The 26,534-nt window shown below is 48.8% G+C and overlaps 1 protein-coding gene across 4 annotated transcripts in view; it reads right to left on the bottom strand.

Annotated features, from left to right (window-relative positions):
* Positions 1-897: 897 nt before the first annotated feature.
* Positions 898-26,534, bottom strand: part of SYNJ2 (synaptojanin 2) — a 104,741-nt gene continuing 79,104 nt past the window's right edge. For 2 of the 4 annotated variants that reach the window (XM_047859048.1, XM_047859049.1), the window contains 13 exons: positions 25,466-25,658; positions 22,467-22,625; positions 20,584-20,740; positions 19,509-19,626; positions 15,052-15,270; positions 14,862-14,940; positions 14,127-14,295; positions 13,515-13,688; positions 10,641-10,775; positions 9,075-9,187; positions 7,894-8,002; positions 6,116-6,267; positions 898-4,366 (listed from right to left, as the gene is read on the bottom strand). In XM_047859048.1, the coding sequence (XP_047715004.1) occupies positions 3,629-4,366; positions 6,116-6,267; positions 7,894-8,002; positions 9,075-9,187; positions 10,641-10,775; positions 13,515-13,688; positions 14,127-14,295; positions 14,862-14,940; positions 15,052-15,270; positions 19,509-19,626; positions 20,584-20,740; positions 22,467-22,625; positions 25,466-25,658 (2,515 nt within the window). In that variant the 3' untranslated portion in view covers positions 898-3,628. The remainder of the gene's footprint in view (positions 4,367-6,115; positions 6,268-7,893; positions 8,003-9,074; positions 9,188-10,640; positions 10,776-13,514; positions 13,689-14,126; positions 14,296-14,861; positions 14,941-15,051; positions 15,271-19,508; positions 19,627-20,583; positions 20,741-22,466; positions 22,626-25,465; positions 25,659-26,534) is intronic. The other 2 variants (XM_047859050.1, XM_047859052.1) reach the window with 1 other exon arrangement.

Below are 26,534 nucleotides of genomic sequence, written 5' to 3'. Positions count from 1 at the left end.
AACACTCTAACACACAGATTTATGTAGGTAGTTCTGCTGCCCACTACTTCTATTATACACAGAATAATATCCTAAACAGTCATTTATGGTCCACTGAAATGCTTTCCCATCAGCTAACATCTTTTCCACGTACATAGACCCACTTTGCTATTTGTCAAATTCCTAATCCTCTCCTCTCAAATATTCCTTGACCTCTTTCACAATTACTTCTATCATTTGTACTCTCCTACCTCACTGAGATAGAGGTTATTATACAGGCATAAACAGTTTGCCCTATATGACAGTGAGTTTCAAATCTCTCTTCCACCACCTTGGAAAAGGCAGGCATTGTATCCAGCTGTTTCCTTCCTGCCCATCCAAGTCACAGAGCTGTGCGTTCAGATTAAGCGAATTCAATATCGTACTTACTGGTCAGGAGAGACTAGCCAACTTTACTATTTTGAGATGGTCAGTATTTTTCTGTTCACGACAATCATCTGAAAACATTTATATTTAGTGTGGTAATTAGCTAAGAACAAACCTGGACAGAACATAGTTTGCTCCCTTTTTCCTGCTTCCACACAATAATGTACTCACATCAACCTAGCAGTCTAAGGTTTTGGAAGCTGTTATGAAATCCCATAAGAAGAGAATTCGTGTATCTCTCAAGTCTTATAGATAATGTAGCATGAGGTTATTACATATATTATTGCAGTGGTCCCTGCTGGCAACATTCAAGTCATAAATTCTTAACCATATTATGAATTTGAGGTTTTTTCAACATAATGTGATGGTTGAAAAAGGCACCAAGACCCAAACTCAGAAGAATAACCAGTAATCACATTTCATCCAGAATAGAAGGCTAGCCAAAGAAAATATCCCATAGTTCTCTCCACACCTGCAAAGAAACAAGCCAAATTAAAAAACAAAACAAAATATTTAATAGACATTTTTACAATTGCAGTACAAATTATCACTTCAAATAAACATTACAGGGTTTTTATTAATCACTAGTCACCCAATAAATAATTTTTGCAGCTTTCTGAGAAAATTGCTTCATTACAAAGTGAATATTTTAATGCATTACTTTGTTTGTACTTCTATGTATCAGGAAAATTTTATTGTATCTTGAATTTCAACAACTTTAAACTTTTACAGGAATTGCTTGGGCAGATGTCCTAATTTCAGTCATTTACTGGAACAAACTTTAAAATTAGGCAAGATGTTGGAGAAAATTACATTGGAAAAGGGAATATAATGTTGGGGTCACAGAGACAATATTGAATTATAAAGTTCTGTGCTTCAAATCCTCTGCAGTGAACTGGACCGTCTTACAGAGTAGTAATGAAAGAAACTGCACGGCCTGTATGGGAGCAGAGAAAGACCAAAAATAAAAAACCCACAGGATGAAATCCCCAGGATGGCAGCTGCTCATTGTCCAGATTATTCAACCAACTCTGCTGTGAACCTAGGGAACCTACAAACTATCAAAGCACTGATTTAAAAAATAAATAAGGCAATTCCAACTGTCCTTTTTTTAAAGAGAACATTGGTGTGTGAACCTTACCTATACGATCACCTCAAAATTCAGTCTACGTGGTTCACCAAATTTGAACACCTCTTATCACATGTTTGTTCAATTCTTTATGTTAAACTACTGATAATTTTTCTTGTGACCTGCCTCCTGAGGTCAACATAATTCTGTGTTAATACTTAATGTCAGACTCTTATGAGCCACCTGTGTGATGAGCACCTTTCTTAATTAAAATTCTGTTCTCTGTCCCACTTATGGCTACTTGCATCTAGAAGAAGAAACCTTAAAATTAGGCCTATTTCCATCACTGCAAGTCACTGCTGTGATACACATACCTGCTTTCAAATTCACCTCCTTTTTGATGGGAAAAAGAGGTGACAGAGGAAAGAACATTTGAATTAAGAAATCTTTGATTCTGTTCCCAATCGTACCCTCAGTAGCAAAGTGGATCCCGGCAAATCATTTCACTTCTCCGGGACGCTTACCGATCTTGTGTTCCTTCTCCCCCTAACTCTTCAAGAATGATGTTGTTTACTTGTGTTTACGAGACGTAACGGGATATGAAGTACTTACTACAGAAAACGTCCTCGTCAGCTAAGGCCAGAAACATCATCTTTTACCACTGGTCAATCACATATACTCTCAGTTTATCTCTGTGGGTCACTAATACCTTTTTCTCTAATCGGTTTTCAGATGAAATGTGATGAATGTGGTGGTTTTCTTTTTGTTTTGAGCGCCAAATTTAAATAACCTGCGGGGTATCCCGAGAGTGGCAATGAGAAATAATTCTGAAACCCTAGAGGTAAAAACAGAGTGGTTACCCCCCAGGCAGGATGATTATCACCATCCTAACCATTAGCATTTAGTGCAGGAATTCTCCGGTCACATTAGGGATAACACAGAATCACTGCCGTAGGATTCCAGGGCCTTAAAAACTCCTAAATATGGTATGTGGCACAGTAAGATTTCACCAGTGAATTTCTTGTTACCGAAAATATGGTATCCTCTCCAAACGGATTCTACACCTTATAACCTTATTCTTAAAATGTAAACTAATATTTAGGTGATACCTTTCTAAATGATGGACTAGGGCAAGAAGTGGTGTTGCAAATGTATAGAAAAATGTATAGACGAAAACAATAAGCCTAATAAACAGATAGATAAGCAAACCCAAAAATGCTGCCCTGGGGTTTCTTACATAGGGAGGCACAGGCTAAAATAAATATTCTTCATAATACAACAATGAGGACCAATGTCATGTGCCGGTATGGGTTTTCACGGTTTGTGCTTTTACTTGGTATGGAATGTAAGAGGAGAAAGAGGCCGCGAGGTTTTCTTTCCTAGGGAAGAGTCAGTGTATAAAAACCAGTTTAGTACACGTGGGCTCAAGACTGTAGCGCTTTATGGGGCAGGCACTATCCAAGACATGATGCGGGAAGGAGTCTGCAGCCGGCTTCAGCTCAGGTTCAGCTAATGGGATATACTTCAGACCCAAAACCATGTGGGACACCATTTCTCACGTGATCAGGGTCCGTTTACACGTATATAAGTAAACACAAGGGCTCACAGGAATGTATACTCATTTGGTTGATCTATTGGGGGCTTCCATTACTATTACTATTTTTTGTAACCTCGTATCAGCAGGCCAGGTATATAGCTCTTAATGGTCCCAGACACCTTTTAGTTTTATGGATCAACCTTCAGGCGGTTCACCGTAAAGTTATTCCCAATATCTGTAAGATACAAACAAAAATTTAAAAAACCCACATACACACATAAATTGAAAAACCATTTAAAATCCAATGAGAGAGAGACTCTTGGACATTATCAGCTAGATTCTCTTTCCTCAAGTCTACACGCTGAATCTAACCAGATTCTAGGAAACTAAAATGCACACGTCTGGAATAAAACGTATCTTCGTGGCTGAATAATTATCTTATTGAATAAGAGACACAAGAGTGACAGAAGGACAACTGTGTTTTCAGTGTGCCTTTAAATAGAGGTCTCTTTTGACCCGGGAGGGTGAGGCCAAGGTGCGGGGCTGTGCCCTGGAAAGAGATGCCAGAGGGAAGAAGGCACACGTTCTCGGAAAGAGCTGTGGTCCATGCCTCCTGCTCATGTTTCTGCCAGCGGGTCAAACACCTGCAGCACGGTCCTCTTGTCCTTGTCACTGATTGTCATCCAGTGACCCAAGTCGTTCGGCCCGTGCTCCGGTGGCAGGTTGTCGGCCGCTGAGGCGCTGATTTGCAGCGAGGCTGTGTGTGCTCTTCCAAGGCTCCCAGGCCCGGGGTCCAGTGGGTCAGAGTTCTTGGAAAGCCAGGCATTCTTCAACAGGTGAGTGTCGTGGAGAAGGTTCCAGAAAGGATCCTGGTAATCACCAAGAAGGGAGGCCGCCTCTGGCTGTGTCTCCTTGGTACCATCCGCTTGGGCACCAGCAGCAGACAAGGGGCCAGGATGCGCCGGTTGTGGAAAGAGCACGCCCTGGTCAGGCCGGGGCGCGGGGGGACAGTCACTGCTGCTACAGGTGAGGCTCTGGAGAAGCTGGCTGTTGCTCTGCAGCACCTGCAGGTGGAAGGCTGCGGGGGCGGACTTCTTCCTCCTCGGGGGCGCCTGCGGCACGGGGGGCAGCACCTCCAGAGGGGGTGGCGGGGTGGCTCCGGCCGCGGGAGGGGCGTCGTTGGGCACCGGCTTCCCCCCACTTGCCTTCCTGTCAGTCCCCTTCCTGGGCTGAAGTGTTCTCGGTTTGGGAACAGGAGGGACGGCTGCTAGAGGAGGGGTTTCAAGGCTGGTCTCTGGGGGCCCGATTGTGAAATGGACAGACTGTTGCCCACACTGTTCTTCCGGTGACTCAGGCTGAGAAAAGGCAGGACAGAGAGTGTAAGTCAGTAAGAGGCCAGCGCTGGGGGAGCAGGAATCAGCACCCAGACGCTGTCTGCAGGGGAGCAGGGATGGGGCGGAGACGACATTCCAGCAAATTCAAGATTTGAGAATGTCCGGGATGCGCAAACGTAACCAGATACAAAACGGCACAGGAGAAACACGTATGAAGTACCAGGAGGTCCAACAAAACAGGAGTGGAAGCTTTAACACCAGGGCCACACGGTGACTATTTTGACACAAGTTTTTTGGGTTTTTTTTTTCCTGTTACCTTAGAAACGGGGTTATGCTCTTCCTTGATTAAAAGCAAACCTCAAAAAAAAAAAAAAACAAACCAAAAAACAAAAAAAAGCCCCGATCTTTTCTGAGGCCACGGCTTTGAAAATTCAGTGTGTAGCATGCTAGGCTGAAGGAACCTCCCTTACAGTGTGCAGCTCACCGAAAGGCTAATGGATTGGCTTGCTCCTTAAGCCTCTGATCTTTAATTTTTTTTTTTTAACGTTTATTTATTTTTGCGACAGAGAGAGACAGAGCATGAACGGGGGAGGGTCAGAGAGAGAGGGAGACACAGAATCTGAAACAGGCTCCAGGCTCTGAGCTGTCAGCACAGAGCCCGACACGGGGCTCGAACCCATGGGTTGCGAGATCATGACCTGAGCCGAAGTCAGATGCTTAACTGACTGAACCACCCAGGCGCCCCAAGCCTTTGATTTTTAAATACGGAAGATGGAAATTTTCGCACGGGAGTGTCACTTCCTTGGCCCCAATTCAAAACGATCGCAGAACTGCACGCAGCCAAAGGAAGCTTCCGTGCTGCGGGGGGCCGTTTGTACCGTCAGCATCAGCACGTCCTCTGGCTCTCTAGAAAACAAACTGCAAAAACCACCCCTTCTCCACCAGCCTTTTACTGTAAGCCCTGTGCAGTGGCCTGAGAAAATGAATCCATTTCTGCCCTGGCTTCCCAGAGACAAGACAGAACAGGGACAGGGGAAAGGAGGAGGAGGAAAGAGGTCTGCTTCCTAAGGAGGCCCGGCAGATGGACTCGTGTGACTCGCAGATGGGGAGGCAGACGGATGCTGGACACACAGAGCAAGCGTCAAAGCCACAACGCACACTTTCCACAGGTGGAAAAGCAGCGGTCACCCTGTAATGACCAGCCAAGGGATTACCGAGGGTCCCATTACTAGAACAGTGGGGTCAAACGGAAGATCCAGATGTCTCTACAGGTGCCAGTCTTTGGGCTGCGACTGTCCTGACAAACTCATGTCTTTGAAGCAGCAAGCGAGGCTGAGAAGCTTGAGAGCGAGAGCAAAAAACAATCTGCAAGAAAAGTGGCAAGAGAAGCCGTCGAAGCCCCAGCGTCCGAGCTGCCCACGAGCTGGTCGACACCGCTAATCCAGGAACCCCCCGTCGGTTTTCTGGCACAAATCCGGTACGACCAGATATACACGAGCGGGAAACACAGGAGCACTTGGAGAAGCGCATCCCACGGCGGCTCCATCTGGGGGCTCAGACGGAACGTTTGGGAAGCGCGACACCTCCAAGCTGCTCCATGGCAGTGACAGATTCCTGGCTTTTCTGCTCGGCTAGAGCCAACGACGCGGCGGGGATATGAAGGAGGAAGCGACGGCCAAGCAGTTTCTCACGGACGGGGCCGTGTCTGGGAATCCTCTAAGCAGACACTGGAGCTACTCGGGAGTAAGGGACTTCACTCCGGGTTCTTACCTTTCCGGTCCTCCTCAAGGTTGGCTTCTTGATGGCAGGAACCCTGGGTGCAGGCCGACGGGGCAGGAGCGGGGCCACCGCTACTGGGGGCTCTGGTTTGGAAGTCCCTTGGTTCCTCAGGGCTGTGGCATTTACGGCTTCTCCTGGGATGCCTGAAACATACGGTCGTATGGATGGTGACGTGGGCAGGACAGGACAGTGCGCGGCATGATTTAATAGCCAGACGGTCTGCTACACGCTAATGCTAATTTACTCAGGTGATGTGTTTCCTTTTTGTTCTAAAAACAACCACAGCAAAATCTTTGGGGGGATGTCAGGACCAACCAGCTAGGTTTAGCCTCCAGCTTCTCATGTTCACCTTCTCGACACGGATTGGTCTTCACGGGGTGGATCAGTGAGGCGGAGGCATTATACACAAAGTTTTATGTGTACGTGTGTTTCTCTCAGGGGAGGTAATCTGAAACTTCTCAAAATCTCTGCAGGGCCCACGACCAAGGAAATGTCAAGTTGGGATCCTGGGTAGATTTCGAACCTCAAACCTCTCCTAACCACCACATTCATAAAAAACTTATTTAAAAAGCTTTATTGAGGTGCCCAGGTGGCTCAGTCAGTTAAGCATGCAACTTCAGCACAAGTCATGATCTCACAGTTCGTGGGTTCGAGCCCTGCACTGGGCTCTGCTCTCAGCACAGAGCCTACTTCGGATCCTCTGTCTCCCTCTCTCTCTGCCCCTTCCTCTCTCTCAAAACAAAACAAACAAAAAAACAAAAAACCATTAAAAAAAAGTAGCTTTACTGAGATATAATTCACATGCCATGAAATTCATCCTTTTTAAGAACACAGTTTAGTGGTTTTTTAAGTGTATTCCTAGAATTGTACAACTACCACCACTATCTTTCCAGAACATTCTCATTACCGCAAAAAGGAACCCTGTCCCCATTAGCAGTTGCCCCCCCCCCCCCATTCTCCCCTCCCAGCCCCTGGAAACAACTGATGAGTGGGTAAGATGTAGTGTAACCATATAGTGGAATATTATTCAGCCTTAAAAAGCACTCATACAGGGGCGCCTGGGTGGCTCAGTCGGTTGGGTGGCCGACCGGCTCAGGTCATGATCTTGCAGTCTGTGGGTTCGAGCCCCGTGTCGGGCTCCATGCTGACAGCTTGGAGCCTGGTGCCTGCTTCGAATTCTGTGTCTCCCTCTTTCTCTGCTCCTTCCCCATTCGCATTCTGTCTCTCTCTCTCTTTCAAAAATGAATAAATGTTTAAAAAAATTGTAGAAAAAAGCACTCATATATATGCTTTATCATGGGTACATCTTAATATTATGCTGAGGGAAAGAAGCTAAACACAAAAGGCTTTATATTGTATGATTCCATTTATACAAAGTGTCCAGAATAGGCAAATCTACTCAGACAGAAACATACTAGTTATTAGTATTGTTACTTGAGAGAGAAAACACCAGCAGGGGAGAGGGCAGAAGGAGACAGAGAGAATCCCAAGCAGCCTCCATGCTCAGTGCAGAGCCTGACATGGGCCCGATCCCATGACCCTGGGATCATGACCTGAGCCGAAACCAAATAAACAATAAACCAAATAAATAAATACGTAATTTTAAATGGATAATAAAATTTAGCAGTTCAGTTTTATCAAATGTTGCTAAAGGGTGTTTCCATTTAATACTGCCTCCAGAAAGAAGGAAGTTACTTTCTCTTCTAGGTCCCTTCTAGTAGGAAGAGGCAAAGAAAAGACCAGAAGCAGAACCCCAGCGGACCACTCACCCCCTCTCGCTTCCAGGAGACATCGGATGGCTGCTTCTGCCTCCTGGGCATTGGTAGTTTTGATCTGCTTGACATTGTAGGGTTTACTAATCCCCGTCCTGGCTTTGGGCTTCAGGACAGAGTCAAGAAGAAAAGCAATGTTAACACAGGCAGGCAAACAGACTCACCTGGTCTGATCCCTGCCTGCTGATCTGTTCACAAGCGTGTGATGCAAGGGGCTCCGTCAGATGGTGGTTAAGACGCAAACTCCGATCCAGACCGCATCCCTCAAGCCTCTGTCCCCCCGGAGTACTCTGAGACGAATGCAGTAATACTGAGACCTGACCTCCTGTCCCCAACCGGATGGTTACAGGTCTTGGCAATGCGGTTAAACCACCTTCTGCTTTGCTAACCAGGTAAAAGCCAGAAAGCATCATCAGAGGCCACTTTTTCGGCAGCTCAGCACAATTCTTGACACACCTTCCACGTTTTCTCAAAAGTGCCCTTTCTGCCTCTTCACCCAAACCTCTGGGTTGCCACTGACGGCCTGCCTTCACTACCATCAACTGCTGAGGCCTAGCTGTTCGTTCCCTCCCCTGCCATCACACGGGACATCTGGCCCGGCCGCCGCACCCTCCTGGCACAGCCTGCCTCCACCCAGCACCCCGGCTTCACCTCCCGTGCTCTATTCCTCTGACCTCCACCTACTGTCTTCCTACGCGGCTCACTGCCATCTTCTGGAACTTTCCACCTCTACAATCCTGTTGTTATCACTAGCATTCCCTTACTGCGAAATTGAGGCCCCATTACCTCTTCTCTCAAGACAACTGATCAGAATTTCTCCTATTTTGCCTTCTATCAAGCACTTGTCTACACACACCAAGGTCCAAGTCAAGCCTCGGAAGGGAGAGAAGCAGAGGGGTCTGGGAACAGTCCCACCACACAGGGACACGTGGGATTTTTTTTCGTCAAACGTGATTTTCTCTCTAGCCCTCTTACAACCATATGAAAACCCTATAAAAGACCTCAACTATGGGTTTGGGAAAGAGCTGTCAGGCAGAGGGTAAAGAGATACTAGTCTATATATTCACTGAAGAGGTGATCCTGCTTGATCTCAGGGGCTGGAGGTGAGCCACAGGGCAGACCCCTGGGGTTTGGAACGCTGGCCCACGTTGCTTTGAGCAGAACCTGAAAGAACTCACTGCGTGCTGGGGCGCTCCTGGCAGAAGTTTTGCCGTCTGCAAAATCGAGTACTGCCCGTGGGTGCCAGAGGAGATGGACACGTCCGAAGCCGACTTTTTCACCATTAAACCAGCTGTGAAAACCAACCAGGCAGAGTCCCCATCTCAGTGAGGTCACTGGCTGCTTTGGAGCCATGTCCCAGCGAGCTGGGAGCCAGGCCAACCACACACGTTCATAGGGTCCGAGCCCGGGGGGCTGGTGGGCATTCGCAGAGTCGATACTAACTTTCTCCTTTGGTTCTCAAGCAGTTTGTGACTATTCTCTGGAGAAATATTATTTGAACACAAATTTTAATCTAACATCCTGGCCGGGGGGGGGGGGGGGGGATTCAAATCTGATTTAAAAGCCAATTCATTTTTAAGTGGTTTAAAACACACTGCAGTTATTAGGACTCAGTTTTAAAAGTGGTTTGTGGACAAAAATCTAAAAACCAAAAACAAAAAACCAAAGCAGAGGAATAAATGCATTAAATTGCACTTATGGTCATTCAGAAATCATGTTTTAGAATGTTCAATGACATAGACATTAGACGAAAGACAAAAAATGGCTGCCAATTTTGTAAAAAATAAATAACTATGTAGGTATAGATACATATATTTAGCAAAAGGCTGGAAATGTTGTGATTAACAATTGTTATCTGTAGACAGCCAAGTGAATTTTTAAAAGTTCTGTATTTATCTATTTTGGTAAAATTTCCACAATATGACCTAAATTTTATTCATTTAGTATTTTATTCTCTGAGTGTTAACTCAGAAGAGTAAAGAATACACATAAAAAGTCATGTGCTTCTGGCTCACCATCCATTACTCTTGTGACGTAAGCCAAGGTAAACCTAAATGGAAAGTAAAGCCTGAGGAAAATCCCTGTGTCTGACTGTGACACGTTTGGGGTGAGGAGAGAAGTAAACAGTAGAGGTAAAACAGTGCTCAAAAGCACATCACAAATATCTTTGCAGGTTGTTGAGGAAAAGCTTGAGGCCAAGCACTGGTTCTGGGGGAGCAGGAAGAGGTGCACTTTCCTCGGGCTCACGGGGAAGGGCCTGTCCTCAGGTGGCCGGATGCTGGAGGCCACAGGCCTGGGCCTGTGGAAGACAGGACGCCCGGTTTGAGGCGGCCCTGAGGTCGCCTGGAGTGTTGGGCGTCTGGGCTTACTGGAACCCTGAGAAGCAGGGAGAGGGCGGGCAGCAGGCGCGGACAGAAGGCCGCTTCTGCAGGAGTGGGGAGGAAGGTGCTGGAAGGTCCTCGCTCAGCGGTCGCCTCAACTTTCCATTCTCTACTGTCTCAAACAGAAAGCACCTTAAACCGAACCGCAGCTACAGGAGAGTGAACAGCTCTGTCAAAGATTCACATAGTTTCCCACGAGAAACACGACCATCTCTGACACCAAGACAGAAAGGAGCCTGAGGCGGGGAAGGCGCTGGGGACCCGGGTGAGGCAGCAGCGGACTCAGAGGGAGGTGCTGAGTAGCAGGCCACAGGCGGTTATTCCCAGCAGGCACGGTGTAAGCCAAAAGCAGCAAAGTCTTACTTGGAGGGGGGGGTCTCTGCGGTGGGTGAGGTGGCCGAGGCCTAGTGGGAACCGACAGAGACCTGCTTGGAGAACGGTGGCGGAAATCCCCGACTGCTTCCAGCTCCTGCGTGAGCTCCGCCAGGTCAGCATCATCTGGAGGACACGGCGGAATGCGGGTGAGGGGAGTCGGGGCTCAGACTCGGGTCTGTACCGAGCTGATTGTGCAGGAGGGCCTCCCGAGGACAGGGGACCCCTCTCTGATGGCGCGAGGGGCAGGGGAGGGAGGGCCACCCAATGCCTGCGTGGAACATGAGATAGGAACCGTGGACAAGACTTCTCGTCCAGACGTGAGGGACACGGAAATATTTCCAAGTGTAGGTGTGTTTCCTTCTGAAAAAACAAAGGAGGCTCTCACACAGAGTAGAGGAGACCATCGGAAGACCAGAGCCCCTCGGTTTTAGTTCCTCACTCGAACACAGGACAGCTGTTTGGGAAGCTGACCACACTCTCTGCCATCCTGTGACGAGCTCTCGTACGGAGAATCCCTGCTCACCCGTCATGTTCCAAGTCCCATAGCCCGCTGCCAGCTACCTCACAGGCGTTCACCCTCCTGGCTTGTCCTGCAAATAACCTTTGAAGACTAGGAGGGGCGTGAGGAGGTGACTGCTTTGGTTTTATTACATATATATTTATTAACATAAGTTCAGGACACTTTCAGATCTTTTTTCCCACACTACAACACAGCCCAGTTAACTTCATTTTGGCCTAGACATTCCACCCCTCACATTTCCAACAGCTCAAACTCATGGCTGTTTGAGGTTGGTGCTGGGGAGAAGCAGGGTTTCTCCTTCTAATGGGAATGCCTGATCACCCACAGCGTTGAGGACAGGCCCTCTCGATGCCCGCAAGGCGCCATGCTGCTCTAATTTTTTTTTTTAATTTTTTAAATGCTTATTTATTTTTGGGAGACAGAGACAGAGCGTGAGCAGGAGAGGGGCCGAGAGAGAGGGAGACACAACATCCAAAGGAGGCTCCAGGCTCTGAGCTGTCAGCACAGAGCCCGACGCGAGGCTTGAATTCACGAACTGTGGAATCACGACCTGAGCTGAAGTTGGACGCTTAACTGACTGAGCCTCCCAGGCTCCCCTGCTCTAATTTTTCATTCAAAGAGGCCTTTATGCTCATACATGCCCTCCCCTTGGGAGGCTTCCTAAATGACGGCCACCTCTGAAGAAAGGGACCATTTCCTGTCTGAAGAGCACATCCCTTCAGCCACTTTGGCTCCAGGGCAGGAGCCCTCCGGATGTGGGGTGCATAGAACCACCTCGATGCATGGACAAAGTCTGCTGCCTCCATATTGGGCAGCAGACCCCAAACCCAGCTGTGTGCTCAGTCACCCGGGGAGCTTGATGAGATGCCAGATTTCCAGGGTCCCAGCCCACCCCTGCCAAATCCACAGCTCCTTGATGGGGCTCAGCAGCCTGGAAGTTTAAAAGCTTCTGATGGTTCAATGCGGGCAGGCTACTAACCAACTTTGGGGCTACTGTACAATCAAAGGGGCTTTGGGGTGTCTGCACCTCTCTTGGCAAATTATCTTCCCTGGGAGGCATCTCAATTCACTTTCACCCCGTTCTGTACTCTCAGTCCCAGCTTACAGGGTCCTGACACCTGCTAGGTGTCCTGGACCCGCCGGGCACAGTGGTCCTCCAGTGCGGGAGGTACGGTGACCGACAGCTAGAAGGCACTTGTGGCCGTGGGTGATACTCCTGACAGTCTGAGGCTGGAGCATGAGCTACCCTACTTCCCAGCTCACGTAACACCAGAGGGTTTTTAAACTTACTCAAAAGGGCCATTACACTATATAACCTAGGGCTTTGCAGTTCAATCTGGAGGACTTCCAGTCCCTCTCTGCTCCAGTCTAAAATGACAGAATGATGCTAATTATCGTGTTAGTGTGCAATAACATATTATATAAGTGTAACCACACACCAGCACTCAGGACCTAGATACTGTACGGACCTAGAGAGCATCTCGCTAAGTGAAATAAATCACACATAGAAAGACAAATACCATATGATTTCACTTATATGTGGAATCTAAAAGACAAAACAGACAAACAACAGCAAAAGAAAACCCTCCAGAAACTGACTCATACATTACGAAACCAGTGATTGACGCGGCGGTGGGGGTGGGGGGTGGGGAACGGGCGAAATAGGTGAAGGGGATTAAGAGGTACAAACTTCCGCTTATAAAATAAGTCAGTCACAGAGATGAGAAGTATAGCATAGGGAATATAGTCAATAACATTGCTTTAACACACAGTGACAGACGGTAACTGCACTCACTGTGGCAACTATTGCGGAATGTACGGAATTACTGAGTCACCATGTTGTTCGCCCGAAACGAATATAACGTCATCTGTCAACTATACTTTCTTTGCGGTCAATTATACTTCAGTAAAAAGAAACGCCTATGTCTCTTACGGGATTGAAACAGGAAAGTTTTGGAGAGGAGAAACGAAATTACAAGTGTAAAACCAGTTTAGAGCTGTGGCCATTTAAACATACAGAGGAAATGGGAATTAACATGAATCTGGTGTGTTATAAGGGTACCAGTTGTAAAAAAATAAATAAAAATAAAATAAAATAAAATAAAATAAAATAAAATAAAATAAAATAAAATAAAATAAAATAAAATAAAATAAAAATAAAAAGCACTAGAGAAAATCAGTGTGGTGGTAGCTGGATACAGGCCCAGGGCCCAGTTTCCATCACTTGCTATGACCTGTTTGTTTGTTTTAGCCCTTTCGTGGGTGTGGGCACTTGACTGGTGGCATCGTTCAATGCCCTGCTGCTGAGGGAAAGAACGAACTCAATGCGAGGGCCAAGCTACCTTTGTAGGTCGGGTGCCGCGTCTTTTTAGTGAGTGCAGGTGATGTGTCGGCAGGCACCGCTGCTGTGCAGCTGGGGGCTTCGGAAAGGTAGTCCCCTGCCGTCTCACCATCTGAGACCACAGGCTGACTTAGCTCATCCACCAAGTAGTCTTCCTCATCTTCAAGAATGTCCCCTTGGGGAAGGAAACGTCACAGCACACAATTAGGGTGACTGGCACAGTCTCTTGGCAGTGGGTCTGTTTCAACATCCGGGCTTGTGGCTCAGCATCAGGACGCCTGCCCCAGGCCCGGGTCAGCAGGTACGGGACCCCGATTCCATTCACACCGGGACACGGGACCGAGGCCACAGCACTGACAGCCTCAAAGCCACTGTTTTCAGTGTAATTCGGGATGGCCGTGGGTCTCAGCTACCAGTTCCCGCATCACCCCTAGACACGCACACTGCCCAGCTTGCCACGTGGGCGAGCACGCTTGCACTTCAAGGACCCTCGGTAACCTTTACGGACAGGGCATTAGAAGGGGGTCTTGAAAATCTCATGCTGGCTGCCGGAACGTCTGGCCTGCCCGCCTCGCCACAGTCACCAAAGAAGTCTTGTAGGGACCATACTCACCCTCTGACTCATAGTCCAAGCTTGTGAAGTCAAAGTTCTCCTCCAGCAAACAGGAATTGGCGGTTGGAGACATGGAGGCCATGCTATCCCGCTTTCGGATGATCTCCTCCTGCCAACCCTTCAGCCAGTCCTTGGTCTTTGGTCTGATCTTCACTGCTCTGCCCTTCACCTGTGAGGACAGGGCGACCAGCCGAGAGTGAACGGAGACGTCAGAACTCTCTTTCCTTTCAAACTTTTCTTTGCTCAAACTCGGGCATCAGGAGCAGGCCGACCTTCCTGTTTTACCAAGAAAAATCGAGGGTCTAGACCTCAGGGAAGATCAGCACAGCTCACATATGGTCTAAATAAAAGTGGAATTATCATCGTTGGCTTTTCATTCCATGTGAACATCAAACCAGGATATTACCAAAATGGAAACCACCTGTACGCGGCATATTCCGAAATACGTGGGGAGAAGGATTGCAACGCTCTCCCACGTGCAGGTGTGAGCTAAGACAGACCCGGTGACTCAGCGGGATCCATGCTTAAGAACTTGCTCTTTCTCCCAAATTCTGCAAGTGGCCAGAGATGGACATCAGATCCCTCACCAGAAATAGATACTGGAAGAAAGAGTACTAGCTCATGCAGCGCCCACATCTAGAGACACGGTGAGGAGATGCCATGGCCACGCAAAAGCACAAGAAAACCCTGGGGAGTAAGCAGCCCCCGCAGCACAGCTGACCACGCACGACTCACCTTCATACCGTCCACGTCCAGGACGCTGAGAGCTGAGTGACTGTCTGCAAAAGTCACCAGCATCTGCCCTTGGTTGACCCTGGAATAAAAGTTGAGCCAAGTCAATGCCAAGTGCAACATGGCGACTCAACGGGGCTGGCATGTACGTGACGTGCACGTGGGACCCCGTGCCAGCCAGGGCAGTACTTACCGGACAAGAACAATGGTCCCATAATTGCCCAATGTCTGCATGAGTTCTGTGCGCACATCCTCAGGAAACTCGTTTTTCTCTTCTACGGTTGGTGACTGAAGGTTGACGATGACGGTAGCATCCAGGGGGCCCTGGAAAGAGGACACTTCCTGGAACACCCTCTCCCGAGCACCCACATCGACTTCTTGCACTTCCACCTCCACGATCGCCAGCACGGGTCTGCGTTAGATGTGAAGGGAAGATAGGTACCGGTTAGCGAGCTGAGCAGCTCCCGCCCCCACAGCTCCACTGTCAACAGGGAACATCGACACCCCGTGAGTGTGGCCCCAGCACAGCACTGTGCTGTCCTAGGGTTTCAGACTCTATCTCTGCCCAATCCTAGCGTTGTCTTGGCATTTTTACCTATGGGCGATTTAGAGAAAACAGCGCCAGCCACTAGCAAAGATTTTTTACGTGGTTTTCACCAGTACTGCCGAGGACGGTGGGAGGTGAGAATTCTCCCTTTGCTAGGGGTTCAAGCTTTTTGGAGGGCGACTTGGCAACTGATGGGAAGAATCTCAAAAATGTTCATCTCTTTTGACCTACTAATTTCAATTCTAGGACTCTGTTCTAAGAAAATGACCAGGGATTCAGACAAAGATTTATATACAAGGTTGATCATGACTGTTGATGGGAGGGAAAAGGAAAAGGGGAAATAATCTAACTGTTCCGTGACGGCGAAACACGTTATGGTGCAGCCGTATGATAATATCTTATACAACTAGTAAGAATGATGTTGGAGAAGTCTAGTGGACACACACAAGAAAACAGATTGGCAGGAAATAATGTAATTGTTATTATTAATCTTTTTGAAAAATTAGGGTTTTTTAAAGATTTATTTTTAATGTTTATTTTTGAGAGAAAGAGAGTGTGAGCAGGGGAGGGGAAGAGAGAGAGGGAGACACAGAATCCAAAGCAGGCTCCAGGCTCTGAGCTGTCAGCACAGGGCCTGACGTGGGGCTAGAACTCACAGACTGTGAGATCGTGACCAGAGCCGAAGTCAGATGCTCAACCGACTGAGCCATCCAGGAGCCCCAAAACAACTGTTATTGTAATTGTGATGGAGGATGGGTTTACTCTCTTTACAAAAATGTACAAAATCCTCTATTATGAAGATCATGCAACCTTATTGAAGACATTTGTAATATGGCATCGACTCATGGTTCGTGAGTTTGAGCCTTGAGTCTGGCTCTGGGCTGACAGCGTGGAGCCCGTTTGGGATCCTCCCTCTCCCCTTTCTCACTGACCCTCCCCCGCTGGCATGCACACTCTCTCTCAAAATAAACTTTACTAAAAATATATATATATATATATAATACAGCATCGAGAGGAAACAAAACATAAAACAAAATCGTAGATCATATGGTGGTGACCTTTAAAACCAGGGAACACTGCAAAAGTGATATATAATCAGTATGATCCCCGAGATGTACAGCACCATTGTTAGACTTTTTTTTTTTGCTTCTGGAACAAAAAAGAAGACCGAGAAGAATCTGACACAGGAATATGCACAAAGTGAGTGTTTTCTAAAAGTGGGTGGCTCAGGCAGTTAAGTATCCGACTCTTGATTTCGGCTCAAGTCATGATCCCGCCACCATGAGATGGAACCCCATGTCGGGCTCCGCGCTGACAGTGTGGAGGCTGCTTGGGATTCCCTCCCTCTGCCCCTCTCCTGCTCTCTCCTCCCTCTCCCAAAATAAATACAACTTCAAACAAATAACAAAATTATGGAAAGGGAGGAAAAAGGGCAGCGGTGGACAGGGGCCAAGCAGGGGAGATAAGCGTGGCTGTAAAAAGGAGCCATGAGGCATCCCTGTGGTGATGGAGACATTCTGCATCTGGACCGTGTCAGTGTCACCATCCTGGTCATGACACCGTGCTCCAGAGCGACAGTATCTTCTCACCGTGGGCACCGGGAGAAGGGTACATGGGGTCTCTGTATTATTCCTTACAGAGGAATTAATAATCTATAGTTACCTCAAAATAAAAGATTTTTTTAATTACATTTTTCCTAATACTCTTTTCAACGTTTATTATTTTGAGAGACAGCGCGAGTGAGTGCACGAGTTGGGGGGAACGGGCAGAGAGAGAGGGATAGAGAGAATCCCAAGCAGACTCCACACTGTCAGTGCAGAGCCTGACCCTGGGGCTGGATCTCACAATGGCGAGATCATGACCTGAGCTAAAATCAAAGTTGGACACTTAACCAACTGAGCCACCCAGATGCCCTCAAGAGAAAAAGTTTAATTAAAAAATATTAATGTAATAAGTTAGAAAGCAAAATGGTAAGTCTGCCTAACGTAATCCCAATGTTCTTATACGCATTTAAATACTTAAAAGCACGTCTACACGTGAACATACACCACGCACAGGTGAACATTTTGGTGTAAAATCTTCTAACATGCCTGGAAAACGCAGCCAACACATGACAAACCACTGCAGACACAGAACTATGGAGGCTTTGCTTGTTTATGTAGGTTTCCCCCAACCGTCAATAAGGGAGATACTCTGCTTTTATAATTAGAAAAATCAATAAAAGTCGAAGACGCATCTGAAACCATTATGTCCAGATCTGTACCTCCCAGCATCCCGGCTGAGTGGAGGCTACTCCATCCTTGCGGTTGCTTAGGCCAACCCTGGGGTCCTCCTCAAATCGTCCCCCATGCACATGCATGCCACCCAACCCCGTGGGCGCCACTTTCAACATCCATCCAGAACCCAGACACGTCTTGCCACGGGGACCCAAGACCACCTGGTCCAAGACTGGCACTGTTTCTTCCCCTGCTTGCTGCATTAGCTTCTTCCCTGGCCCCACTGGACTCTCTTCAGCTGATCCCGTCAACACCTCGTCAGATGACTCCATTCCTCAGCTCGAGTAAAACCCAACGTCTTTTTGCGGCCCGTGGGGTTCCACGTGGTCTACGTTTCTTGCCCATCTCCTAGGACTTCCTCCACTCTTTCTACGCCACCCCTATTCTCTGGATTCCTGAACGTTTGCTGCCTTGCTCCTCACCCTGGAATGCTCTCCCCCTGACACCCCCATGGCTCACACTCTCACGTCTTTCAGGCCTTGGCTCCATGGTCATCATATCTGAAAGGCCTTCCCTGAACACTGGGTTTAAAAGAGCACCAACCCCTTGTCTGACTCTTGCCATTACTATTTTTCCTTTCACAGCACTTACACTGGTTTACTAGCTGTCTGTCCTCACTAGACAATTCCGTGAGAATGTGGTCTTGTCTGTTTTGTTCACTGCTAATCCTCAGTGCCAGGAACAGGGCCTAGCATACAGGGCCCTGCTCAGCAAATATAGTTCGATGAACTGCTTCTAAAGACACTCACTGAACTAGCACACCTGGAAGTCCCATATCTGGAGATTTCCCGGGGCTCATTTCTGGGCACGTATTTGCAACAACAGGTTTCTCGAGAATTTAGAATAACTAAAGATTTAGACTTAACGGCTGACTGACTTCACCAGCAACTCTGTCTCCTAATATCCTTCCTTGTAGAAGCTGAAACTGACAGGCAAGTTTGGTAGCAGCTGTGGGACGATCAAACCCTTCCTGTTCACACCCTCAAATGCCCTCCTCTGTCTCTTTACAGACGTTCTAGGAGACTGGTCTTGGGGCACACCGAGCTGACCGACCCGGCTGCTGTGTTCCACCCTTAGTGGCCAAACCAACTGCTCAGAGCATTTAAGAACTCAGAATCCAACACTTAAAAACCCTACGGCATGGGGCGCCTGGGTAGCTCAGTCTGTCGAGCATCCGACTCCGGCTCAGGTTGGGATCTCACAGTTGGTGGGTTCGAGTCCTGCATCAGGTTCTGTGCTCTCAGCACAAAGCCTGCTTTGAATCCTCTGTCTCCCCCTCTCTCTGCCCCTCCCCAGCTTGTGCTCTCTCTCTCAGAAATAAACGGACATTAAAAAAAAAAAAATTAAAAAAAAAAAAACCCAACCCTAAGGCCATTTGTAATGATATTAGGAAAAACACGTCCCCAGTAGGTGAATGGGTAACTTCCATGGATACATTTAGTGGAACACTGGACGGCAATTACAAGTGAATGAGCCAGATCTGTAACATCGACCTGACTGTATCTCAAAGACACTAAGTGACCAAAAAAGCAAGTTGCACAATGACATCATTTATGGGAATTTAAACGACAAAGTACCATAGGCCGCATCTTTGAAATTTTCATAAATGACGTCAGTTGTGATATGAGCAATGACAAAACACTAATAACAGTGATTATTTCTTGATGGTGGGTACACAGCGATCTGTCACACTCTTCTTTGTTGTTTACTGAATTCCACATGCCTGCACACCTGCATTCTGAAGGGGACAGCACACCCGTTGTCCGCGGGGAGCACCGGACGCTGCTTTTGCCAGCACAAAAGTCCCCGCGGCATCCAGGACCGTACCTGTGATCGGATGCTTGCAGTTCCGCTCGGCCGTAATACTTGAGGGCTCCAGGAGACCAGGAATGTCTGACCGTGCTGTCCTCGTCTATGTCGTTGTCTAGCAGGTTGAGATCTCCGGCTACTCGCAGGGATTACGATCAAGAGACCCACACACAACACATGATTGTGTCAACATACGGAAAAGCCGACTGAGGAGCCTGGGCCACGGGGGTCTATGTCACAGACCACCCAGTCTCAGACTCGTTCCCTCTAACCCACTGGGCCGGAAACCACGCCAAGGCGGCTCTGGGGTCTGGGGCAGGTAATCCACGTAGGTCGCCCAGTGCTGCCTACTTCCTCCCCAGTGGACACACTCAGTGGTAGCTGTGGGCTTTCCACCCCAGAGGCCACAGGAACACAGGGCGTCTGCAGCCCTTCGTACAGGACAAGCAGAGACTAAGACCATGACGGGGTCCCTGCCTCTCGGTACCCTGGGGAGGTCACAGACACCCACAGAGCGATCTGAACAGTGCGATTTCCTGGCTTTGAAATCTCTGCATCCATCTTGCCAGAAAAGCCGGGCTGTTTTAGGTACAGGTGTTCTAAATGAGCCGCCCTTCCCAGCTGGCCATTGCTAATACTTCTAAACATACTGGAAAACTAATTGAGGAAAAAAACCCTCCTTCCCTGTGTCGGGCTCATGTCCTATTTGGAATTGGAATTGGAGCTTTAAGCAGGTAAGAGTCTGGTTGAACAAAAGGGGCCAGATGTACTGCATGTTGTGGGTGAGGTACAGACACTGGACACTGACTTCTCTCCTGTTCGCCCCCCCCCCCCAGGACAGAAGGCAGACGGGGTGGTGTGCAGGGACAGCCGTGATGCAGGGATGGGGAGAGCCAAAGGGGAGCTCCCCAAAGCACAACTTCCAAAGCTTAGGGGCCAACAACTGGAACGAATCTCCTGTAGCTTCGGGTTACCAAGAAAGTTGTTGTTTATAGCAAAGAACGCTGTGCTGCATCACTGTGACTGACTTGCCCTCTCTGGTTGTCGACCATTCCCCCTCTACCGGCTCTGAAGGTGCACACGTCCCACGCACCTGTTCTGTCAAAAGGGTGCCTCTTCCTCCACCACAGGACCCTGTCTGTCCAGGCAGGGGTGCGGCATTTGTCACTTGTGTCGTAGGCGGCCGAGCCAACGTCATACTTGTAAGTAGGTCCAAAATTAATGGTGCCTTCATGAAAGTCTTTAAAAATCTATTGGGAGAAAAGACCAAGACCACCTTCGTTCTCCTAGATTCTGTGTGTCGTATGTAAAAACAAAAAAATAAAAAAGCACATACCAAAGGGCTCTCTTCCTTAAAAGACACAGGATCTACGTTGTATTTGCAAATATGTTTCAAACCGAACGTATGGGTGCTATTTAATTAGCAAGAGAGTGATGATTACTCATTGTACTGACTTACACACCACACAGGATCTCCCACCCACCTCAAGTACCCGATGTACCACTGTCCGCTTGCCAGTTCCCGGGAGACCGCGGAAGGCAGGCGGCGAGGCTCACAGGTGCCCCATCCGCACAGTCCCAGACCTAGTACGATGCCCGGCCATTGCTATCAAGGTCTTCATCAGTATTTGCTAACTGAATGAACCGGGTCAACAGAAGCACAGAACTGAGACTGAACTCTCTTTCGGTTTAGCTCCGGATCCAGCCGCAGTGCCGTGAGAAGACCCTAGAACGGCCTGTACTAATTCGCTCAGTGCATCTGTGGAAGGGTGTGGACAACACTGGTAGGAGGCAGAGAGAAGAAACTGTTGCAGAGATGTATGGCGTGGTTACTTTTCCATCTGGCCTCCCTTAGCAATCCACAGCCCTGGCAGGGTTGAGTGGGGAGTGCACAGAAAGAGTCAAAAAATGCCTGTCTCTTGCCGCAAGAGACACCTGAATCCCTCTCACCACACATTTTACCAGCTGCGTTTTCAAAAGGTAGACGGAATATGGCTGTGCACCTGCCCTCTCGGCCCAGCCTGCCACAAAGCTATCAGATACCAACATGAGCAAACAGTATGCATTGGAGAAGATCAGCTGGGTCATCGGGAAGCTGGCCAGTGTAACCTGCAAGAACTGAGGACAGATCCTATACCTGAATCTTTCCTATCATGTCATTGCCTGAGGAGTCACTAAGAAACTGCACACGGGTCATTTGGTGGGACAAACATGAGCTCTGTAGTTTGACAATCTTGGACTGCATCATGGCTCTGTGTACTGACCGTGTGACCTTGGACTCATTTGACCTTGGCCTCAGTTTTCTTGTCTATAAAATGGGTATAATAACATAATTTATAGGACGGTCTTGAGGATTACCCACACAAATTGGTATATAAAGTATATTAAATACAGTTATAATTCATTAGTGTGTTCACCAATGAGAAACAGAACTATCATCCTACAAGGCTGGCATGGGGTACGAGCTGGGTGGGCTTGTCTACATCAGCATTCTCCATCCCCACCCAGCACTGTGCTTGCTGCTGACACGGGGCCCTTCGAAGCCGTTCTGATTCCCGCCGAGCGCGACTACTTACTCCCTGGGGGGACACAGAGGACTGAGGGCTCAGTTTGTGTGAAGGACGAGGGACAGCAAGCCCACCTCTAACTGCAGAGCACGGGCTCTGGTGTTGGAGGAGGGGCTTCCACTGCCACTGCTCCTGTGGCTGGCCTGTGTGCCCGCCAGTCTCCTGCAGGGGGGCGGCTGCTCCCGCCCCGAGCGGACACACAGACCCTGAGCACAGCCCGTTGGAAGAGGACCAGGCAGTGGGTGTGAATGGACGCTCATGTTTAACTTCACACGCCACACATCTTAGCATCAGAATCACTGTTAAATCCACTCACTCATGGAGCTTAATTTACCGCACGCCGGTGTAGACACTTAGATGCTACTCCATAGTAAAATATGCTAAGGCATATTTTAAGAGCACAACTTACTTTTCCACTTGATTTCTGCAGCTGGAGCTGATCAAATTCCAGAAGTTTCTTCCAGTCTTGGCGTTTGACAAAATAGAAGACTTCTTCGTAAGTGAGATCGATACGGTAGTTGAAATCGCCGCACCAAAACACATAATCGTGAGAGAAGATGTTTCTTCCCTGTCGTAAACAAAATCACAGTCATCCTGGCCCATCTTGCAAAGAAGGTGGGCGACGGGAGAAAAATTCACCATGCAGATAATACACAGATGCGCTGTTTCTTAAAATGTTACTTAAAACAAATGTCTCGTAATAGAGCATCTCGTCTTTCATTAATCCCATACACTTACTGAGGGGCTTTTGCGTAGCTTATTCTTTTTTTTTTTAGTTTATTTATTTATTTTGAGAGAGACAGTGAGCAAGAACGAACACAGGGGAGGGGCAGAGCGCGAGGGAGAGAATCCCAAGCAGGATCCTGCCTGTCAGCCCAGAGCCCAACTCAGGGCTCAACCTGATGAACTGTGAGATCGTGACCTGAGTTGATATCAAGAGACTGAGCCACCCAGGCGCCCCTACGTGGCGTACTTTGCTTAAAATGATGATGTTTTTGAATGGTTTGGAGAAAGCTCAGCTCTAACTGGGGAAGCATGACTTCGCCCTTCGCTGCGCCCACCCCAGCTCCGTGACTGGCTGTGTTCCTGCCTTCGTTATGTCTACACACCCGAAGAAGAGTGGCCCCAAACATTCAGAGTTAGGAGGATCAGGCATAAGAAAATAAGTGAAAATGCTCAGAATGTGCAACTTTGTAAAACGTCATGGATTTTGTCCATTTTCATCCTGTGACCCTCTGCTCCATTCTCAGCCCTCGCCCCCCGCGCCCCCCGCCTACCCCCCGCCCCCGTCCTGGTCCAGCCCACCCTGAGCCCGAGGTCCACCAGCACAGCTCTGGAGAGCACTGATCCTCGTCCTCTCTCCCTGCCATGAATCACCAAAGACAATGACAGTGGCCACTATGCATCGCCCCTACCACCCATCCATAAGCACTGGGCTGTGTCCCAGAGCACTGCCCTCACGGCAACCCTGGGCAGCACGCACTATGGGCTCTCTTTTAGATTAAAAAAGAAAGTTCAAAAAGCTTGCTGAAGTTACACCACTAATGCACAATAAATGCAACATTTGAACTCGGATCTGCCTAACTCCAGAATCTGTTTCTGCTATACCCCCACTCCCTGCAAACCACGACAGTAATCTGGGCGGAGGATTAAAACGATCACAACCAAATAAATGTGTAGAGCGCTGCTGTCCAACAGAACTTCGGCAGTGATGGAAATGTTCTCCATCTGTGCCGTCCAGAACGGGAGCAGCTGGCCACAGGCAGCCAGTCACAAGCAGCCAGTGAGTGGCCATCAAGAAATGTGGCCAGTGTAACCAAGGGATTTTAAATTAAAATACTTGCTTGTGGCTAGAGCCTAGTCTGCCGGGCAGCACAGGTGTAGAGCATTAACTGATCGGCATCCGCAATTTTCTGTTGTTGAAAAAAAAGGCTCGTTTTGAGCCCTTTGAATATGTCTAAAGTTTACTATTTCAAAACAGCACTTTAAGTGAGAAGGGTTGGACTATTTTTTTTAATGTTTATTTTTGAGAGAGAGAGACAGAGAGAGACAGACCATGAGCAGGGGAGGAGCAGAGAGAGAGGGAGACACAGAATCCGAAGCAGGCTCCAGGCTCTGAGCTGTCAGCACAGAGCCTGATGCGGGGCTCGCACTCATGGAGTATGAGATCACAACCTGAGCTGAAGTCAGATGCGTAACCGACTGAGCCACCCAGGCGCCCCTGGTTGGACTTTTTTTTTTTTTTTTTTAATGAAGAGACACACAGAGAAAACACGCATAATGTCCTACGTAAATTAGAAGACTACACGTTGTAAATTTCTTTTTTGATCCAAGAAACAAAAACTACAGCAAAGACTACAGCACTCACTGATGAAAATAAAAGAGTTTTTGCTTGGAGAGCCTATGCAGCCCAGTAAACAGGATGTCAGTTTTATGGGATCTATTTGCTCTCACACTCTGGAGCTCTGTGACCCAGCCAACAGTGTCACAGACACTGGCAGAACATGTGGTGAAAAGAGTTGGCCTCCCCTCACTGCTGGGAAACCGGTGGTTTGCACCAGGCTGAAGGTGTGCAGGCACTCATGTTTATACAGGAAAGAGAACATTCAAATCTGAATTTGAAAAGAAGATCCGCTGGCTTTGGGATGGAAACCCCTTCCACCACCAGAGGGCAGCATGGCGCATATTATCCGCAACCTGGAGACCAGGTGGAAGGATCCAGGGCTCCTTAGTCAGGAATCCACAGATTCAAAAACCGGGCGTTTGGGGCGCCTGGGTGGCTCAGTCGGTTGGGCGTCCGACTTGATTTTGGCTCAGGTCACGATCTCACAGTCTGTGGGATCAAGCCCCGCATGGGGCTCTGCGCTCACCTCACAGGCCCTGCTTGGGATTCTCTCACTCTCTCTCTGCCCCTTTCCTGCTCTCACAGTGTCTCTCTCTCTCTCAAAATAAATAAATAAACATTTTTTTTTAAATTAAAAGTAAAAAAATGGGCGTTCTTAGCTGCAACAGAATACATATCTGAAGACCACAGATCTAAAGAAAACCACGTCTCACACTGTTTGGATTCAGTTGTTCTCCACCAACTTGGACGGAGCACGGACCACAAGTGAGAAAATCGGAAAACACACAGGGATGCAACGAAAACGTATAAGTGCATAAGGACTCGGTGTGGGGCATAGAACACTCCAGACCCCCTGGGCTCACCTCTGTTGTGCCATCCCAGCTCATCTCCCCTCCCCCAGCGCTGAGCCCCCAAGGGCAGGGACCCTCCAGCAGTCGCACCTCCGATGCCCGGCCTATACGGGCAGCTCAGAAAACCACGCGTGGGGCTGCGCCGAGCAGTGAGCCAGCACACGCGTCCCTGTCACATTCTGGGCCGCCATCCACCCACGGCACGTTGCTCACCATGGGGAAACTGAGCTTCTGGGTGATCTCCCTGTAGTCGTCGTTCCTCTCCTTCACCTGGGCCTGCCCGGCCGTCAGGTGGCTGCACACGAAGCAGAGGCTGGTGCTGTGGAACTGGAAGCGGATGCCCACGGCACCCTTGTTCCCCGCCTTTCCTCCCATGCCCGTCTTCACCGTGTCAATCGCCACGTCTCTGGAACACAGAATGCACACGGGTGGCGGCTCCTTAGCGGTTAAGAAGGACAAGCGGAAACCCGCTTTGCTCCAGAGAAGAGCTGGGCGGCAGCCTGGGGCTTGTGGCTCAGAATCTGTTTAATCACATCGTCAGCGGCCAGGCCATGGGGTGCCCAGCGCGCCACACTCTCCTCTCCCTGCTGACGGCTGCCTCCTGGGAGGCCTGGAGGACCGTCTCCACAGCCCCAACTCTCAAGCGCCCTGCGCTCACAGAACCACTCATGAAGCTGTCACTTCCGTCCCCGCTTTCTGCTTCTATGCCTGCGAAGCAGCACCGGCTTCCCCACCCCCGGCCCACACCCGCAGCCTTCCGGCAAAGCACGGGTGCTGCAGTCAGGTAATCCACGCATGTTAAGAAACAGGAAACATCCAGTTATTTGTGCCCGGCTGGGTAGGCGGTTTCCATGCAGACTCCAGCTCGCATTCGAATGCCAGCCTGCAATTCCTACAAGTGAGTGTGTGGGTCCACGGGACTGTAGACTGAGGCACACAGAGGTCTCCCCTGCTCCCTGGGACCAGCAATCAGCAGACAAGGTGGCCAAGAAGCATAGGAGCTAAACAAGCTAAGGCTGAAGGAGAGGCTGGGGACCCTGGGTGGCATCTGGGAAATCTGGAGCTCCCCAGCACCGCCCTCTCTCGTGGTTCATCTCTAACCTCTACCCTGTCCCTTCACTGACTTTTACCCACTCACTTTGGACACTGCCCGACTGCCAGAATGAACAGTCAGGGGGACACGGACTTAAAGATTTTCTGAGCATCATAGAAGGGGATTACGGGCACAGAGCCCAGTCTTGCTCTCCAAGCTCTGCCACAGGCACGCCTCCTCTCCTCTAAA

Source organism: Prionailurus viverrinus, chromosome B2, assembly GCF_022837055.1.
Source record: "Prionailurus viverrinus isolate Anna chromosome B2, UM_Priviv_1.0, whole genome shotgun sequence".
Classification (NCBI taxonomy): domain Eukaryota; kingdom Metazoa; phylum Chordata; class Mammalia; order Carnivora; family Felidae; genus Prionailurus; species Prionailurus viverrinus.
Note: the sequence above shows the minus strand (reverse complement) of the source record. Positions and strands in the feature narration are given on the sequence as shown.